The 20,625-nt window shown below is 34.0% G+C and overlaps 3 protein-coding genes across 3 annotated transcripts; 2 read left to right on the forward strand and 1 right to left on the reverse strand.

The window, feature by feature from the left end:
* The first annotated feature begins 1,473 nt into the window (after nucleotides 1-1,473).
* LOC105251799 (popeye domain-containing protein 3) lies at nucleotides 1,474-4,413 on the forward strand. The gene is made up of 7 exons (XM_011258824.3): nucleotides 1,474-1,643; nucleotides 1,929-2,063; nucleotides 2,266-2,447; nucleotides 2,537-2,776; nucleotides 2,839-2,991; nucleotides 3,283-3,427; nucleotides 3,571-4,413. The coding sequence occupies exons 1-7, from the start codon at nucleotides 1,589-1,591 to the stop codon at nucleotides 3,741-3,743; spliced, it is 1,083 nt and encodes a 360-aa protein (XP_011257126.1). The 5' UTR covers nucleotides 1,474-1,588; the 3' UTR covers nucleotides 3,744-4,413.
* A 461-nt stretch (nucleotides 4,414-4,874) lies between these two features.
* Nucleotides 4,875-18,790, forward strand: LOC105251783 (blood vessel epicardial substance). The gene is made up of 7 exons (XM_011258812.3): nucleotides 4,875-5,604; nucleotides 7,145-7,448; nucleotides 13,890-14,240; nucleotides 14,456-14,853; nucleotides 15,198-15,619; nucleotides 15,922-16,187; nucleotides 17,072-18,790. Exons 3-7 carry the CDS (start codon nucleotides 13,896-13,898, stop codon nucleotides 17,093-17,095), a joined length of 1,455 nt encoding a protein of 484 aa, XP_011257114.1. The 5' UTR covers nucleotides 4,875-5,604; nucleotides 7,145-7,448; nucleotides 13,890-13,895; the 3' UTR covers nucleotides 17,096-18,790.
* A 794-nt stretch (nucleotides 18,791-19,584) lies between these two features.
* LOC112639148 lies at nucleotides 19,585-20,351 on the reverse strand. Its single transcript, XM_025412196.1, has 3 exons — nucleotides 20,283-20,351; nucleotides 19,986-20,194; nucleotides 19,585-19,819 (listed from the first exon to the last, which is right to left on the reverse strand). Exons 1-3 carry the CDS (start codon nucleotides 20,286-20,288, stop codon nucleotides 19,585-19,587), a joined length of 450 nt encoding a protein of 149 aa, XP_025267981.1. The 5' UTR covers nucleotides 20,289-20,351.
* Nucleotides 20,352-20,625: the final 274 nt, after the last annotated feature.

Genomic DNA, 20,625 nt, shown 5'->3' on the forward strand with positions numbered 1-20,625 from the left:
AGTCTGGTAACAGCATGCGAGAGCTAAGACGTTTTAATAAAAATCTTGTGTTTGCGTAGTAAATTAACAGAGAAAATGAAGTGTACTCTGCAGGAATATACGAATATGATTGTGACATACGGATTAACGGGAGAAAATACTTATCGTGCGATTGCATTCCGACTCGCTTTTTTATTCGATATATATAAATATTTAATTAATTAATCGAACGATTGCATTCCGATTCATCTTTTCATTCGATATATATAAGTATTTAATCAATTAATCGAACGATTACATTCTGGTTCGCTTTTTCGTTCGGTATGTATAAATATTTAACGAATTAATCGAACGATTGCATTCGGCTTGCCATTTTACTCGCCGCGTTACAGTGAATATCGCGCGAGAGAGGCAGGCAACATGCGCGGCGTCGTGCACGATTTCGACCGTCCGCGCGCAGACGAAAAATGGCCAATTTATATCTCGACTTCCGGACGCGATAGCGATTTCGTTCTTTTTGCATAAAATTCTACACCATTTCGCGGCACTACCATTTAAATCTCGTCCCGATCGCCTGAGGAGCAGCTGACTTACAGTGAATATCCGAAATCTGCTTCTTGGACAGGGTGTCCGTCAATTTTCGACCTTAACGAAATAAAGAAGTAGAGTATACTCACGCAGATTGGCCGATTTTCTTTATTTAATATTTCGTTAATTATTGCGACAATCCCAAAACAATACAGGTCATTCCTTCTTAATTTGAGCCAATCTACTTCTTTATTTCGTTAAAGTGGAAAATTGCCGGACACCCTGTATATGTTGCGCGTGTATCACATATTCTACATATTTTACAATTTCATAAATTTATTTTTAAAAAATGTAATTGATTAAAAAGAATGTAATATGAAAAAAAAATATGATTAAAAAAGAAAAAGATAATTATACTTGTATAATAAAGAAAAGAATATATAATTATATATAAATATATATATATATATATATATATATATATGAGTATATAATTATATATAAAAAGAATACATAATTATATATAATTATATATAAATATATTAATTATATTATAAACTTTATGTAAAAAATTTCCATAAATTGAATTAGAAATTCACTCAAAGAATTGATATGAGAAATACAATATGATTTTGAAATATTAGAATTAAACTTTTATGTGTGTATATATGTTTGTGTAAAGAAAATTCAAAAATCTGATAATAAAATTACAAAATAATCTCTTTTAATTTCACTTTAACAATTCACTTCCTGAAAAGTGTATTACAGTCTTTATTATTGTTTCCAGTTATAACAATTCAGTGTTGTTATAATAATTCATTCTTTTTACACATTACCTCGTCCTATTCCTTTATCGCATATCGGTATTGCAAAATTGTCATCTTTAATCCCTTCGGACCGACAGGAAATAATATCGATCTTGCAAAGTTAGCACATGCGCCCTGAAGAATATCCTTCAGCGTCCGCGTGTGCGAGGGGTGAAAACACACTGAGTTCTTATCCGAGAAATATCAGTGAACATGTACAGCCGATTCCGATATTCTTGTTAATACGTAATAGTGTATTTTCGTTCTGAGAAAAAATGAGTCCTGGCTTGGGGCATGATCCTTTGCCATCGTACAACATCACTGCTCTCGGTGAGTTTGAGAGAATGACCCTTATATTTTTTTTGGAGCAAGATTTATTATCTCTCGTATTCGCACGAAATATCACAATTATTTATTCGTGAAATTACGAGAAAAAAAACAAATTACTTTTTCTCATCTTTTTTCCTTGTTAAAGACGAAAGCGCAATAATAAGAGACGTCCACCGTATGAATGAAAAGTTGTCGCCCGCAGGAATATTGCCGCGTTTACGTGAATAGAAAGTTTATATGAAAAGCAATAAATCAATCTATCAGTTCTTTTTCATTCTTTTCAAGGAAACACTGCTCTTTGCTTGTGGCAACAGCCGCAACACGTTTTGTTCCAATTGGCGAACTTCTGCTTCGCGTTATCATATTCGGCGCCGTCCTCTAAAAAGGGGATTTTGTTCATGCATTCAGTGTTAATCTTAGGTAAGTAATTAATAATGTAAAAAAGGTATGTAAAGTAATTTCGAAAAAATGTATTCTAAAATAATATATTGCATTAAAAAGATCGCGAAATAATTTGAACATTTTTTTATTGCTATTTTTATTTATTCTACTAGGCGCATGTAATTCTAATTTTAACTTGTAATTATGAAATTTTTTTGTAATTTTACAATATTTCTTTCAGGTTTTATGCTGCTATCAGGGTGGGCTTGGCATGTGATATGTGCACCAGATATTTTCTCCTGGAACTTTAGCTTTTTATTGCTCAATATCGGTCAATTAGTCTACATCGTTTATCAAATGAGACCAATCAAATTTGATCCCGAATTGGAAGAAGTTTATCATACGCTTTTTTACCCTTTCAAGGTAAATTTTTTACAATAATGTTGTAAATTCGTAAATATGATACATTTTTTTAAAGCGTTTTGGAATCAATTCCTTTTTTCTTAATACAGGTTTCACGACTGCAATTCAAACGATTAGTATCGCCAGAATTTGCAACGATAATGTCTCTTCATGCCGGCGAGGCGTACGCGATGCAAAATCTAACGAGAACAGATAGATTAGGTTTGCTTCTCACGGGTAAAGTTAATGTTTTGAGCGATACCAATTTTCTGCATCCCATATTGCCTTGCGAATTCCTAGATTCACCGGAATTTGAAAGTTCTCGAGCCTCTGTCGATGATAAATTTAAGGTACGACTTTATTTATTTCCTATCTAATTAGTAAAAATCCGAAATAAAATTAAATTCTTTAGGTATCTATCATAGCGGCGAGTTCCTGCAGGTATCTGTATTGGCAAAGATCAGCCTTGGAATACCTCCTCGTAAAGGAAACTTATCTTGCAACCGTCTTAACCACGTTGGTAGCAAGAGATATAGCAACGAAATTATATGCAATGAATAATAAGGTATTTGATAATAGAATAAAATCATAAACTTTTAGACTTACAAAAAATAAATTGTAATGATATATTTTATGTTTGAATTTTTACTGTAGAATATGGTTTTTCTTTCTTTAGCTTTTTTATTTTTTTGAAATTATATTTTTATAAATATTTATGAAATTATATATTCTCTTAATTAATATAAATAAAAAAAAAAAAATATATATATATATATATATATATATATATATATATGAACTATTTCTTATTAAATTTTTTATTGAAGTTTTGATTGATATTTTATCGATATCTTAGATAGTTACAGACAAAGGATCACACCTGGACATTCGTCTTCCTACGATTAGCGCTGGTTTAGGCATCAGTACCGAGTATAGGAGTCCTCGAGCTTACAGACAGGCATTGATCCGCAAGAAAGAAACTAAACCGATGCCTAACAATGGTATATTTGTTATCTAAGACAATAGATCAAATTAAATAATCCAAATTATTCTTTTAAAAATTCTGTGTGTGCGCACTAATTATAACAAAAATTATGTTTTAAAAATATTATTTGTATTAATATTAATTGATTGCATTTTATAGTTAGCATAAAATCTAAAGAACGCACGGTGAATAATCTAACGAAGAAGGGTGCGTCGAACATGGAACCTCTTCCGGAGTTGCCGTCCTGCGATGACCTGGCCTCCAGTGGTGTGGAGAGCTGGTTGGACTCCTCCAGCAAGTATCACAGTTGTGAAATTGTCGACGAGGAATAGCATTACGCTTCCTACTCGAATTACGAGAGTTTGCTCGGCGATGCTGAGGACGCCGAGCACGATATACAGCTTTTTGATTACAAAAGTGCTGATTGTTGGGGATCATACGACGACTGACGATAAACAAAATGGCGGTAAATAAAAGCATCAGTTTTTATTTCCGTCCAAAGCGTTGACACTGTTGGACTTTAATAAAACCGTTGAGACGGTTTAATTTTAGAGTTTTTTAATATTTTAATATTAATTTCATAATTAGACATTTCTTGAATTTTTAATAATAAATTCATCAACAGCAACAAAATTCATCAAAGAATATATCCTCACTAGACACAACACTGTACGATATATTCTGTAGATTTGTTGTTCAGCAACGACATTTGCAACGAAAGCACCTTTCGAAAAGTAATATAAATATAATGTAATATAAATTTAGCTTTGTACATATTTATAAATATCAAACTTAATAACGAATTCGGAGAATAGAAACTCTAGTCCGAGAAAAAAAACGATGCTTACGAAAATATTTTAATCAATTTTCGGAAAAAGCTAAAACGAGTTAAGTAAATCTAATATTTATATAAATAAATGCACACAAATACGCCTATAAAATTTTTGTAAATATTAAGATCAATCGAAGGATCACATAAGAGAGAATCTAGAATTTCTTACTAAAAAGATTTTTACGAAAAATATAAGAAAAATACATATAACATATTTACTCAAATTTTAAAGCAACATATTTATAATTAAATAAATAAAAATATAATATGCAACAAAAAGCGGTTCGTTAATCTCAACATTCTATCAATAATTTTTATTTTATCCTTTTATCCTTTATGAGCTCCTGGATACATTCAAAAAAAATTTGGAGAAGAGTATAAAAATTAAATATCTTTTTATAAATGTTTATAAACATTGTATATGTTTGTTATTATTAATTGTATGTCTGTTTTTCCATTGTTCTAATTATAACTGTAGTCTAATTATCAAATTTTTTAGGAAATATTTTCTTTTATTTTTTTTTAATAAATTTATATTTTTTATGCATATTGATAAAAAGAGCCAAGTTCAAATAGAAAAGGAAGTGTATATAGAAAAATCGAAGAAATCTATAAGAAGGGAAAAGAAAGAGAAAAAGGAATAGAAAGAAAGAAATCCCTTAACAGATAGTAAGCAGAAGAAAACCAATTGAAGGACTCTTGAATGAAATCCACAGCAATTGCTTTGAGGAAAGAGGGTTAACAAGCGGTGGTGCCACCTACGCGGAGGGCGTGGCGCTAGTTCCAAGGGTGATTTAGTGTCGCGAGGGCCTCCAGAGGCGCATCATCGCATGGAACGCAACCCCCCGGAGTGCACAGTTTCGCGCCCTTGGATCAGGGTGGCTAAGAGCGAGAGGGACGCGCGCTTGAGCGATCGAGCGAGCGCGAGGGGATCGAAAGCGGGCAGGTGGGCAAATTGAAGAAGGGGCAGCGAAGAAGGGGTGAGAAAAGCTCTGCTTAGGGGGTGACCAACGAGAGAGCAAGGCTGGCGTACTCCGCGCATACATCAACGAGCGAAGATTTCGCGCGGAGATGAGCGTACGAGTGGTCGCCGTCCTGTATGCCTCGTTCTCCCTCCGATGACGTCGTGTCCTTGCCGGACAAGGATTCCATACGAAGAGCAGGAGAATGTCATCGCCACCATCACCATCGGCAGGACGAAGGACACATCGCCATCGAGGATCGTTTTCCATCGCTCCTGGCGGCAGTGACCATGGCGCCAGTCCTGTCGTGTAAACAGTGTTCTAGCGGAGGATACGATCCGTTTTCCAGATTAATGATGCTGTCGTTGTGCCCTTGCTGACGAGCGGACGGAACATCTGGTGCGTTGAGAACAAGGGATGCTGGAGAAAGAAAGAGAAAGAGAAAGAGAAAGAAAGAGAAAGAGGAAGGAGAGAAAAAGAGAGAATGTCGAGCAGCTTCCAACGAAGCTACCAGAGGAGAGAGTGTTGATGATGATCTCATTTCTGGTGGCGTATGATCGCGTTGGAGGTTGATGGAGAATCGCGAACGAAAGAATTGATAAGCATGATGTATGAATGTTATTGATTAATAATATGATGAGAACACGCATCTCGGACGCACGGTTGTTGACTCGTGAGAGACTGTAGCGTGAATCGGCGTTTGTACTTCTTATTTGTGCAAGTTGCTCCGATCTCGATATAGTGGTAAGAATATCTTCTCAAAAAGCTTCAAAAAAGTTCTAGAAAGAATGAGAAATGAATAATATCTGATTACTATATATATATATTGATCCAAAGTGATGCTTTTAAGTGTGTATATGTGTGCATGTATATGTATGTGCGTGTATGTGTGCGCGCGTGTGCGTGTGCGTATATATGTGTATATGGTTGTTGGCTCTTAAATATTGTGACAGAAAAGAAATATCTTTTAATTTGACTATTTTAATTTTTGTATAGACAAGTTTATGAAAATTGATTCCAATCGATCTACAGCTAATGCAAGAATACATGATGTTTTAATTTACGAAACGCTGAAAGAAATGATCCGCGTTTATTTCACGAAAATTACGAAAAATGATAGTTGTTTGAATTGATACCATATCGCAATCAGTAAAGGTTAATCAGTAATTGAATTATGAATAAAACAATGATATTTGAATTATGAATAAAACGATGATATTTGATAAGCAGTTGTTAATGATGGATGAAATATCTATTCGTCTTGCTGTCTATATGTAGTAAATTGCTTTGTAATAACGATGAGAATAATGTGACGATTATATAAAAGTAATGGTTTTATGATAAAATAACGGTTTGATGATTATATAAAAGTGATGGTTTCATGCTAAAACATTTTTCCTCCCATTTGACAAAGTTATAATTCGAAATTATTTTAAATTAATAGCTGTTTAAATTGTATCAATTTTAAATGAAATTAATTGTAAAACTGGTATTCCGTCAAACTCGTTTTAATTAATATTCAGCAGAACTTTTAGTCTTCTCAAAAAGTTTAGTTTAAATTAACCGAGAATAAAACTCTAATGACGATTTATTTTAGACGAGTGTTTAAGAAATTTAAATTTAAATTAATTTAAAAAAGGATTTCTTATGTCTATTCATTTATGGATGTTGTGAAAGATTAAAAAATTAAAAAATTAATTGGAAAAAGGTACTTCTCTTCACAGTTTATCAATTAAATTCTAATTCAGATTAATGACAAAGTAGTTGGCGCTTATAATCACTTCGCACGAGTTAATCATGAAAACTCTATTAACTGACGTTAACTCATCTGAACTTTGTAATATCAGAGAGACAAGATTATGAGACGCTTGCTTATCTTTTTAATGAATAGTTCAATGAAGGATTCTCGTTGATTCCAACAAATCGTGTAATGTTTCAGGCATCTACAATAAGGCCGCGAAGAAAGCAAAGAAACGTTTCGTTAAAACAAATTACAGCAAACTCACGATTATTATTGTGACTCTATTTGTGGTGAGACCTTTCCTTGCGTGGCAAGCTTACCGAGGTCAAAAAGTAATTGGTTGCGATGGTGTCGTGCGCAATGATGCTCGTTCGCGTCGCGGATTTCGACGAGGACAGAGGAAGCCCAGCGTCTTCGTGCTCGCTGCTGTCGTCACATACTCACAGTAGACTGAGGTGTATCATCCTACACTTCAAAAGACATATCGCTTATCCACCATAAGGTAAGAATATAAAAGATATTAGTATATAAGTTAAATGAATCACACATAGCATAGTAACAATTGAGTCGTTCGATTAAGAGATAGTACGACATGCAATAAGAATACTAGATGTAAGCTGCAAATAATGGAAGATTACGTCTTTTCGCGAAAAAAAGTCACATTACGAGAGAAATTAAACACTTTTTAGCCATTAAGATCTCTATCTCTTACGTGATAATCTCTCTAATCGTGGTCGTGTTCGCGTTGTCTCGACGCAAAAAAAAAGAATTAATTGTGACATGCGACGTTAGAGCATTTACCTGTTGCTTTACGTTCGTGCAAAGAGGTGACGAGACTTGCAAGTAACGGGCCGCTAACTTCGTAATTTGTAACAATTCGGTGAAATTGAAACATAATCTTTCAAATATTCAAGGAAAGCCAAGACGTAATATTTTATCCAAAGTAATATTTTATCAAAAGAGAATGCTTTTAATTTTGAATCTGCAAACTGACTTAATTGTGAATATATCAAATGTATAATTTGATTTTCATAATAATAATATAAGTATACATAAATTTATAATCTAATATTGAACGAAATAGTTGTAATTTATAATTCAACTCGTTTTCCACGTATTCAGATTTAATTATAAATTATTATTAGTATAATGATGCCTTTTGAATAATTCAGCATTTTATAAAATTGTTCATTTTATGTATACGTATGCGATGTGCCTTTGAATATCACGATATGACGCAACATTCATACGCTGAAGCCCGCGACTGCACGTAAGCCGTGCATTAATTTTTTTTTATTCTGGACAAACAAGAAAAAACCTACAAGATACGCGCCTTGCGCTGGAATTTGAATTCGGATCACGTCTCGATAAAACTGGGGATTATACAGTCGATTTGCCGACACGTGTGTTCGCAGTGTGTAGCGGCCTTTAAGAAGGAGAGTTGCACGTAGTAGACCGCGTGGTTCCTCCGTCACCGTCGAAAGGGTCGATAGCCCTCTCTCTCTTCGCACAGCGCTCGCGCCAACCCCACGCGCCTCGTTATAGTTGCTTTCAGCTGTTGGCTGTTTACTACGGCAAAAGACTGTCTCGTCGGAGTATTTTACACAAAATTGTCAGTCTTCGTAATTTGAGAAATTAATTCTCTTTTCTTTGATGTCGTATTATTGATTCATTATTTGAAATCTCTTCGATATCACATTTCGTAAATTCACGAAGGTTTCTTTGCATCACCCTGTATACATTCTTTCTCCTCCGTCTTCGGGTTAAAATTGCCACTTTATATGATAAGTAGTATCGTGCTTCGTAAGAATCGAGCAGAATTTTACTGTGCTTAACTGTGGCAATTGGGTTTTACTGGGTTATCCGTCCGAGTAGTTAAGTCCTTCACTACTCGCTTAAGTAGAAGAGGACTTGCGATAAAAGGCGAGTTGTTCAACATCAAGCAGTTAATGCAATTAATTTGTAATACGGATAAAACATCGATAATCTTGCATTTGAAAAAAATAGTTTAGAGTGTAAAAATAGTTTAGTTGACAATTAATAGCGGTATGCAAAAGACGAGAAAAGAATAATGCTGCTACACATGACTTCGATTTACTTATGAAGTAATCGCGAATTCCAGACGCGGAGCTCGAGAAAATCGCACGAAACAATTTATGTGCGATGGACTCGCACACGATAAGCTTGACGGGGCAACAAGTGTTTCCGGCCCAAGTCCAAACGCAAATCCAATATATTCTGGCGAAGATCTTCATGACTTGGCAAAAGGCATTTTTGCAAAAATTGACATGCATTTTTTGCAAACATTGTTATTTTTAAATTTTTATATCACTATTTTTCATTGTAAAATCTCAAATCTACTAGATGGATCAATTTACTTCGATCATTAATTTGCAATAAACTTTGTCGAAGGAATAATAATTTAATACTTTATATGTCTATTTAATTTCAATTAAAAAATTAAGATGATAGAATATAATAATTAATGACCATTTCTATATAATTTTAATTAATCTTTAATTGTTCGTCCAATTTAATTATTCTTAAGCATAATTATTAGCGCGGTTTCTTGAAATTTAAAATGATAAAGTCACAGATAAAATAAATATAATATTCATGTAAAGAGAAAGAAATTGCGAATTCAATAACTCACGAAGGATCCTGGTGATGATCTGGAACGGGTGAACCATTTTCATGGAGAGCATAAGAAATAAGTAATTCCATCAGCATAAATTGGATTGACCGATCAAGTGCCGCAGTTTCTGTCTTCTATGACTTGTCGGTTACCATTTTAGTGAAATTCGTGGGATAGAAGAGTAAAGGGTTGGCATCAGACCCTCAATATGCGGCTTTAATCTAATTCGAAAGCTGTCCGACAAGCCACCGCAGCCCATCGTAAAACGAATCGGGGAGTGACAGAATGTGTTCGCTTGGCAATTCCAGGGTGATTTCAGAATAGTCACGTAACGTTATCGCTGCTGAATTTCAGTCATTTTTCTCATTTACATTTTTATTACCTACTTTAATCCTTTTGATTAACTTTATATCAGATAATAGAATAATAAAATTAGTTCCTAAGCGACCGTTTGTGCATTAAGATTTTCTTTTATAATGCATGTATATATTATAAAGAGAAATGTATTTTTTTATGCACGCATGTGTTTATATTTACAGTATGTGCAATTTAAATATCTATGATTTTTCCGGATTTAAATATTCTCGATTTTCTAAAAATATCCTGCAATTAGTGGAAACGAAATCAATGTTTTCTATACCACAAGCCGACATCTTCGAGGTCGGAACAAAGTGGCAAACGGAAGTAAAATCTCAAGGAAGCTTGTCGTCACGCAAGCCGTATCTTGCCCGTCGACAAGATTATTTTCATATTTTCAGGAGACCTAATTTACATACGGACTCACGGCACAAGCAATAAAAGAGAGCATATCGGTTTCTTCATTTTCTCCCGATATATCATCGATGTTAATTTGTTCGCTCGAATCAACTCAATTAACGTAATTTGCATAGAAATGCACTCAAAAAGAAAATAAGCGTTTAAATCAATATATAATGTATATATTATTCGATCTTTTGAAATGCTATTGTTCTTCTACTTCATTGACCTTTCGTCAAAATTTTGTATAGGTGATTTATTTTTTTCAAATAAAATCATTAATTTTTAATTTAATAATTTAATTTAATTTAATTTAATAATTAATTTTTAAACACAAATTAAATTTAAAGCAAAAAAATGTAACATGCAATAATTCAAAGTAGTCGAGATAAATAAGATACTTAGCGCATATCGTGCGCTAAGTACAATATACGTATAAACATGTTTGAATCGCGTGACTCTATAATTACGTATTCTGTATTTCTCTTTACCATCGATCCTTTACAAAACTTTTTTTCAAAATTTCTTGCAAGAAAAATCAATTTTTTTAAATCCGTGACATCGGTCGAGCAAAAATTCGATACTTCGTAAATATGCAAACTGTACACATTGCAGGGCGGCATTTAGAGCCTAGTGTAAATCACCACACCCTGTTATAATGTCATGTGATTTACCCTGACCCAGCCGAGCCCACATAGAACCCGCGAATAAGTCTTCTGGGGCGATAGTGAGCACGGCCAGTCACGAAAGCCTCTCCTCCACCTTCGTCCTTAATTAGCATACGAGCTAAGTCGATACAGCGGCACGATGACCTTGAAACTTTTCGTCTGTCTGTAAGAGGCATCTTCGGCTAATTCATTCGTTTCGTGCGAATTGCTTCTGTAATGTCATCAGTAAATCAATCGATCAACGCAAACTGGAATACAATAGAAGTAACGCCACACAGATAGTAGATAAATTTTAGATTATCTTATGAAAAATAGATGAATAAAGAATAAAAATTCAATTTTTTAAACTTATAATTGTAAGATTTATATATAGAAATCAATTTTTATACTCTCTACATAATATTCTAAAATAAATATAATTTTTGCCTTCACAATTATTCATATTAAAATTTTAAATAGAAAAAGATTATATAAAATGATTAGAATATTCTATTTAATGTTTATGGAATGTATTAGGATAATTGGAATTCACACGGCAAAGCAACCTAATCTTCAGATACAGCAATTTTGATGAAATCTATAGTTGAAATCTCGCCTGTAAAGCCGACTATCTCTGGCTACTTCCCGTTTCCGTTTGCGAAGAACGATTCACGTCACAACGAGATTTAAGCGAAAAGATATCAAGATATGTTCAAACTTGTATCGCGGTGCGGTCTAAGCCGCAAATTAGGATTTGCATAACGAAACGGATGAGCTACCCTTGTAGCAAACAGACGTTAACTCTTCAGAGATCGCACGAACACGAAATTAAGTTAATACGTTTAGGGAAAACTAGACTGTATCACAAAGATAAATCAAGCTTTAACAGTAATAATGGTTTGCCCTAGATGTAATTATCTCCAGAATTCGCAATATAATATGACCTATATAATAGCTATTTTAAATATAGGTTCTACACTGACTATTTGAAGAATCTCGGTCGTCAATTTATAACTCTTTTGAGAAAAATATTTCACAAAAAAAGGATATTTATATTTGTATGCATTATTTTATAATATGACACAAAAATGTTGCACAAGAAATAGATGAAATTCTTATTTATAGTCCAGAATATTTGAGTAAATATAGTGATCTCTTTTGGATATAGATTCTAGATATATACGCAATTGCTCTCTGTTTTTTTGCAGTTAAATGTGTAAAAAATATTCAACTGTAAAAAAATACGATCGAAACCCTGTGATTTTAGTTATCCATGAATATTCATGCCTCCTACGATCTTGGGTGCCAGTTTACACCTATTGTACGGTAGTTGAATCAGGCCGGAAAGAATGTCCTAACGAATTTCCGTTCAATGGAACGTAGTTCCGTTAGATGAAAGCGTGGCATCGGCCTACCTCGGACGGAAATATCGAAAATCGAATAATAATATTGAATCATTCCGAGAGCGGATTCACGCTTATTGGCGCATACTGTGTCAGCGGAAAGGACTCTAATGGCATTTTTGGCCATTTCTAGCTGGTTGCGTAGCTCGCATCAATAACAGTGTCTCGCAAAAAGATAACTGACATTTCTTTTGTGTAATTTTATTTTTTTTTAGATAATCAAAATAACCGACGATATTTTCGTTGAATCGCAATCGATTCTGAATCAATGATATGAATTGCTTTTCTTTACGGAATAAATGAAGGGCATTTATTTAAAATTATTTTAATCTATGTAATTTTAACATATATTTTATATATATAAAATATATAAATATATATATGTATATATATTTTTTTCTTTTTCTCTTTACTTTCATATAAAGATAGGTATTTTTGTTATCGTTAGATATGCATATTTTTATATTTTTAATTTTGAATAAGAATTGCATGCATTTATTATCTTCAATCTGAGAAACAGAATTTGCTAGTTTTAGCTTATATGGTAAGAAATCACGTGAAATTCTTGGATCAAAACGATAGCAAAAAGTAGATTTTATATAAAAAGGAATTTGCGTATAAAATCTAAAATCTTGTTTTATAGTATAAAAGTTATGCAGATATATCTTGGAAAATGGAGTGATCTAAAAGCCAGTACGTGCCAAGAGGTTTTGTTCGGTTTCGCGGTTTGGAAGTCATTCGCGCAATTTCGGGGCACAATTCAGCTTAAAAACAGATAAGATCGACTTCTCTGGGCAATGACGTAATCGATCCTTAACTGCATGCTATTTTGAGATTTTCGCCGTTTGGTCAGAAAATATCCCGCGAAATCTTTGAGCCGGCGGCGAAACGAAAGGCTAAAGTCACGCAGCCCTTCGGCGCGACCTCGAAGATAATAAAGCTCAGATATTGCATCCCGAATCACGAAGAGCCGAATCAATATTCCACGTTAATCGCACAGTTGTTTGTGGCTTCCACTGTAAATCTGACAGTCAGTGCTTAACTATATTTTCGATAAATTAAGGGCAAGAATATATACAGATATGAAAGCGCTCAGATATGAAAGGTCAGCTTAAGCGACTAACGGATATCGAAAAATTGTTCATATAAAAAAACTTCTCTGACTCAAAATATGATAGCTTAATTAGTCGCTAATATTCATTTGGCAATCAAGATTTTAGTTATCTCGAAGAGATATATAAAGGTCATGATATTAAAGTTATCTTCTTGAAAAAATCTACAGTATTTCACTTTCTTATTATCAAGAATCGTTTTCTTTTTTATAATAATGATTTTATAACTATATTCTCTATAAAATTTTTGCACAATAACATTGAATATCTTTTTAAAATTATGAAAATAATTAAATATATAATTAAATATACATATATATAATGAGAATTTACAGGTATAGATTTTCAAAAATCGATATCTAAAAGGGATTAATGCTCCTGGTATTGCAGAGGTCGATGGTGATGGCACGTGTCACGCGCCCTCGACAAAAAATGGCGAATACGACTGATTCACCCGCGACGACCGGCGGCAGCCTCCTCTCGTCCTCGACGACGACGCCGTTTACCAACTCATCGACGTCGGCGGCGACCTATTCGAGTGAGGGTTATACCCTCAACTATAGCGGTCTGCCCAGTCTAGGCGGCTATTCGCTGGATGATCTTAACTACACGTGGCTTCAAGACGTCTTGAATAATACGTCCACCGAGGTCAACAATGTCACTGAGAGGCTGAATGCGACAGTATTAATACCGGGTGGTTACTGTGACGAATGGGAGGCTGCTCAGCACAAGCTCTTCCAGGTGACAATTCGCTTTCGAAGACATTAAAATTAAATTTAATATTAATAATTCATTAAATAATAAAGTTTAATTAAAGTCGAACAGTCAAATTTAATTTCTTTTAAAGATTTTATGTAATATTGGACTATCAATATCTTTTATTTTTCTTTTTAAAAACTTTTTCTTGTTTTTTTGAAAAATTTAAAAATTTGTTATTGATTATACATTAATTTCAGGCAGCGAATTTATTTTTTGCGGCTGCGTTTCTGGTGCCGCGCTCGTTTAAAGCTTCCGTCTTAGCTCTTCGCACGTTTCTCACGGCGGGCTTTATGTTGGCGGCTCTCTGGGCCGGAATCACTATATGCGCCTTGGACGCTATGTTGTGGTGCTTGGCCCTCGGTCTGCTGAATGGTATTCACTCATTGATACTCGCCTGTCGATTCCTGCCCCCGGCTCTCAGTCCCGAATTAGCCGAGCTCTATCTTAAGCTCTTCAAGCCCTACAAAGTCAGCAAGAAACACTTCCAGGAGTTGGCGAAAGAGGCGAGAATACTTAAGCTGGATTCCGATCAGACGTACGCAACGGAAGGAATTACGCCGGCAGATAAAAGGCTGTCCATTCTTTTACGTGGAAAGTGAGTGATTCTTCTTTTTAATTAAAAGCTAATTCCTTCCGAATAAAGATGTTATTTTCCGCGAAAGAAAATTGTTCCTAATAAAAGACTAATTGAAGCTAGATTAATAAAAACGCTAATACCTTTTTATATTATTTCTATGATTTTTATGAAGTAAAATTAATATCGAAAAAAGAAAGGAACTTGTAAAATCCTTTTATATCCTTTAGTTAATCTTTTTATTAGTTGCATTCATCCATTATTATCAATTGGAAAAAAAGATCTTATTCAACATTTTTTTGTCGAGCGTAGAAAAGTCACGTACAGTTTCGATATTATATTAAATCTCGCGCTTTCGATTCCAGACTGAAGGTAACTTGCGATGGAACACACTTGCATTATATCAGAGCTTATCAATTCGTCGACTCACCCGAATGGGAGGCCATGCACGAAAACGACGCCGATGTCTTCCAGGTGACAATACGAGCCGAGGAGCCTAGCACTTACATCTGTTGGACGAGAATGAAGTTGCTCAGGGTGCTCCGGCACAGGCCGCTGCTCAAGGTCGTTCTCAACACCCTCATCGGTAAGGACATTACGTCCAAGTTGTACGCCCTTAACGAGCAGCTCGCTGGTGTCGCGACCGCCAGTGAGAACGCCACGACGAATCCTTACAGGGGAGTCTCGAGAAGCGTCAGCGTCGACGCCGTTAACACGGAAACCGCCGGAAAGATTCGATCGACGACCTGGAAGGCGCAGAGGCGGTACAGCAACCCGCGTAATGATAGTGAGTCTCTCGTAACCTTTTCCTTGCTACTAAATGACATTTTCCTTATTCTATTTCATCTATATCATCTGTCTGTAGATCTTGAATTTTAGTCTTTCACAAAGATTCCGATATATGTTCACGTCATTTCACATTTGTCTCATACAATTTTGCATATTATTTCCCTATAATCTATAATCTTTACTAATTCGATTTACATAATCAGTCATTTCGATTGGCATATCCCGACGTTGGATTTTTAAAGGCTAAGACAAAGAATTGTATCAAGAGATGGTCGCAATCTTTATGCCCTCCCTCTTCAGGATATTCCCCAGCTCGGAATTCGCATCAATATTGGACGCCGGTGGTTGCCAACCACTTTCCGCCGACTTCGCCGTTTATTCAGAGCCAAAATCTCGGCTACTCGTTACTGCCGCAGGGTATCCAATTTTCGCCACCTCCGCGAGCACCCGCCCTGTCTCACCCCCCTGTGGCGCGGCAACGAAGCGGGGGTGCTAGCGGCGATTACACCCTGCTACCTCAGACACCGAAGCTCGAGAGGAAACGATCGAAAAAAGGGACTAGAGAGGTGGGTCGATGTCATTCTTGGACTTTATTACGTTAACCCTATTATGAAGATAGTGGCTTAAGTGCCTTTTCCATGGCACAAAAGATGTAGCAACTATTTTTAGATGTAGATAAAGGCACACGCAAATTCGAAATAAATTAACACATTTAATATTTTATCATATTCATCATTTAATCGATATCTTATTAGAGATATTTAATTAAACGCCTTTTTATGTTTTCTAAAATTAACAAAAAGTGTAAAATATCTCAAAAAATATTTTATTTAATTTTTATTTAAATCTAATCATCCTTCTTTTGATATGTACAAACGGAATGTCACGTATAATAATATATGATATTGTTGAAAGAGAACCTTATTGCGCGCACCATCATTAACGCTTTCCTTCTAAACAATCAAACTATATGTATACTACGCTATTACGAGAGAGTTATAGTAGTCCTGATTGTCATTCTAAGTGTACTTTATATGCTATGTACACCTGGATATATCAAGAGAGATATTTGTAGACTCATCCTTCAAGCAAATATACCCAGCAAATGTGCATGAATTCTCTAGTGTACTTAAATGCAACGTAGTTATTGTTTATATAATTCTAACACTGTAATTATATTGTCTTATGCGTTTAGTTGTGGGCATTTCATATATTTGTGTTTATTAAGACTTTGACCGATTTAGAGATAACAATCATATCGATCCATTTCGATAGCTTCATAAGCAGGCATCTAGATATGCATGCATTAAGATATGATTGATGATATCGTTTCCAATAATATATTGCGTATAACAAAATAAAAAATATCTTTTATTATTATTTGTCTCCACTTCGAACAAATAATTTTATGCGTTTCATGAATTTGTAAAATAATGATGCTCTCCTCCAGGTGACCTTCGAGACACCGGTATGACGCTCACTTGACGGGGAAGGTCCTGCCAGCGTGCCTCTGCTTTCACTGTCGCCGCAGCGCTCTACCTAGCCCCGTCGTGGTCTCATTGTCACCCTAAAACACATCGCAAAACTCACTCTTTGAACTTCCGGTCAACGAATGGCCTATCTCCTCGAATGGGAAGGGAGAATGCGACGATCACGATACGAGTATGCTTTAAGATATCATGGAAGCCTTCTTGGTACCGCGTAATTGCAAGAGAGAAAAAAAACGTGGAAGAAAACGAAGTTGTTGCGGGTGCAGTTTTGAGGTGTGCCATTGATTTTCATATCCTGCAAGTGCCACGCCTTACATAGACACGCATGCACGTGTGAAATCGAAACCGCGATGATGGTCGTGAAGACAATTCCGATGTCCCTACGAGATCGGGACGTTCGTCGGAATTTTGAGATGGACCGAAAGGTGACGTGAATCGTTCGTGAATTAACGTGGAGAGAGATAGAATAAACGATGAAAATCGTAAAACGAAAGACTAAATATAGAATATAATGTATCGATGAGCATCGTCTCTATGTACACACACCTTTACATCGACTGTGATTACAACGGATATAATTATTAAGTCTTTCAGAGAAACGCTGATTATATACACATACAAAAAGAGACACGTGCGTTAATTAGCTGCCGCGGTAATCACACACGCATGATCAATCTTAACGCTTGCGTGAATTCAGGTGTCCTCCGTTAAAAACCGGTGCGACGATTTTCGGTTTAGGGTAATCCTGCATTTACAAGATTTTTAATTTTACATAAATTTTTATTTGTTTTATACGTTTTCGGCGGATTTCTGTTTTCGATGCTTCCGTGAAGCCTTTAATTTTTTTATACAAACGTTTCCTGTCCGTAAATTGTCGAATTTTTATATATCTTTACATTATTACATATGTGCTCTTTAAAAAAAAATTATATTATATTAACGAAAGACATCTGAATAGCACAAATTGGAATCGTTGTATAAAATTAGTGCATAAAATGCGCATTCACGATAAATGTGATATACTGAGAAAACACGCAGCAGATTTTATTCGGCGAACGGAAAGAAATTCCATTTGCACTTCCTTAATCAAATATAAAACGCGTTAAATAAATAAACAGAAAAAAAAACTGGAAAAGTGAAATGGAAAAACATGTCGAATAACCCAAGAGTAAAACAATAAGTGCTTCGTTAAAAAAAAGCCTGCAATAAAGTGCTTCGAAAAAAGTAGTTGATGGCGAGATACAAATTATAAAACAAAGTTTAATTATTCACGCAGATTAAACGGGAAAAAATATACGTCGTGCATAACGTAGAAGAAAAAAAACATGTGTGTTTGTATGTTTCTATGTTTATATAATCGCCGCGTGTGAGAGCGAGGCTGTAGAAGATCAATAAAGACGCACAAACGATTAAACAAAACACGTAAAGGAAATAAAATTAATTAAAACGGCTGTGTAGAGTCGAGTGTAAATGTTAAAAAATGCAAAAATGGCTGTAGAGTATTGTAACGTTACGAAGGAATGTGTGCAGAGTATGCTCTAAGAGGCGCACGTCGGAAAGGATCGCCGTTGTTCAAGTAGAAATTATTTTCGTCAAATCAGACGAGATATCATTGTAATATTCCATCGTTATGTAGTTGCTTTTGTAACAACTGGACGTATAAATATATATATAATAAATCGAAATATAATAACTTTATATATTTATAATAATCGAAATTTTGAAAAGACTGAGTTGCTGACTGGTATTGTAAGTTTGTTAGTTTGAATAATATTTGCAATATTTCCTCTCTGAATTAATTAATATTGTCGCGATATATTTGTCGGGTTGATTTTAGGATTAATTTGAATTTTGAGAAAATTTAGTTGTACAAGACTGATCTATTTTCCGACGTAGACACGAGCCTAAAGTACGAATGGATTTGTTTGAGTGATCTTTGTCGACGTTCAAGAAAGAATAAACGAAAGCAAAACAAATTGCGTGAGATAGAGACTGCAGCAGCGACACATCAACATCACGATATTGTACATTATTATTATTTATGATTACAATATGTTCGTTGACTATTATGTTAGAAATAAAAATACATTGAAAAATGTGAGGTGTAATATTAAAAATGAGCCAACTTATCCTCGTTTTAACTTATGATTTTTCTCGCTATTATTATAATTCACAATATAATATAATTCAGAAATTACAAATAAAAATGAAATATGATTTCAAGAATTAATATTCTACATACATATTCTATAATACATATTTAGAAATAAAAAGAATATTTTCAGAGTAACATAAATTATATATTTAAATAAGCATATATCTTAAATTAGCAGTATCCTTTAAATATGCAAAAAGATTAACATATAAAATATAGCAAACAAATAAAAAGACATAAAACTGAAAACTTAATTCATTATTTCGTTAGAATTAGCTTATAAAATCTCATTATTTGTTACGAAGCAAGCAACGACAATCAGTGATTTATTTTTACTTGTACTCCTTTATCATCAATCTCATATAGTTTCAATTCATCATCGTCATCATCATCGTCCTCAATATAATCAGTATCTCGTGGAGAATCTATAATATGTTGACGCTGATGAGACTGATGTTCCTTCTTTTCCTTTTTTTGCGGAAATTGTATGATTATGACATAAGGTTTGTCATTGTTAAATGTATCTACTGAATCCTCAGAATGCGGTACATATCTATATAATAATAAAAATAAGCACAATTAACAAAAAATATTATCAAATTAATAAAGATAAAATTAAATTAAATTAAATTAATAAAGGTAAAATTAATAAAATTAAAATTAAATTAATAAAGATAAAATAAAGATACAATTTTCTTAAATAAATATAATGATTTTACTTATGGTAATCTGGTTCATGAGAATGATATTTAGGCGGTCGTATTGTTTTGGAATGGTAGTGTCTTCGGGGTTTTGGAAATGGACGCCAAACGGATGGTGGATGCCATGAATGGCGATTATAAAATTTATATGGTCTTATAATTTTATAAGTTTCATTAAATTCTACGAATTCCAATATTAAGGCAAAAAACAGAACAATCACAGATAGCTGGAAATTATTATTAGCGTATCAAATTTAATTAATATCGATTCTCGCAACTAAAAATATTCTTTTTAGTATTAATTAATTAACTTACCTGCATTTGCGATATAATGTGGAATATTCCTTTAATTAATACGAATGTGTTTCTCTCCAATGCACTTAACCCACCTTAATTAAATTAGTAATTAAATGAATACATAGTTGATTTATGTATGTACTGGAACGGAATGACATTTCCTAGAAATTCTTTTTATCATCTCTTTTTTTACCAACTGGTATTTGTTAATTTATCACTTTCTCTAAAATAACTATTCCTTAATTTCTATTTTAATAATTTTAATAATTTTAATAATTTTAAAAGCAAAATTTTCATACCACACATTCGAAAAATGAGAAATTTAACTTGTTAGATATCACTAGCAATAAAATTCGTCGAT

Source organism: Camponotus floridanus, unplaced genomic scaffold (genome assembly GCF_003227725.1).
Source record: "Camponotus floridanus strain SB8 unplaced genomic scaffold, Cflo_v7.5 scaffold49, whole genome shotgun sequence".
Taxonomy (NCBI): Eukaryota; Metazoa; Arthropoda; class Insecta; order Hymenoptera; family Formicidae; genus Camponotus; species Camponotus floridanus.

Bases quoted from the DNA above. Each gene is read 5' to 3' on its own strand.
- LOC105251783 (XM_011258812.3), top strand. From the start codon at position 13,896: ATGGTGATGGCACGTGTCACGCGCCCTCGACAAAAAATGGCGAATACG. The intron at 14,241-14,455 runs GTGACAATTCGC...CATTAATTTCAG, and splicing joins CTCAGCACAAGCTCTTCCAG to GCAGCGAATTTATTTTTTGC. The intron at 14,854-15,197 runs GTGAGTGATTCT...TTTCGATTCCAG, and splicing joins TCCATTCTTTTACGTGGAAA to ACTGAAGGTAACTTGCGATG.
- LOC105251799 (XM_011258824.3), top strand. From the start codon at position 1,589: ATGAGTCCTGGCTTGGGGCATGATCCTTTGCCATCGTACAACATCACT. The intron at 1,644-1,928 runs GTGAGTTTGAGA...ATTCTTTTCAAG, and splicing joins GTACAACATCACTGCTCTCG to GAAACACTGCTCTTTGCTTG. The intron at 2,992-3,282 runs GTATTTGATAAT...TCGATATCTTAG, and splicing joins TATATGCAATGAATAATAAG to ATAGTTACAGACAAAGGATC.
- LOC112639148 (XM_025412196.1), bottom strand. The intron at 19,820-19,985 runs GTAAAATCATTA...ATTATTATATAG, and splicing joins CATGAACCAGATTACCATAA to ATATGTACCGCATTCTGAGG.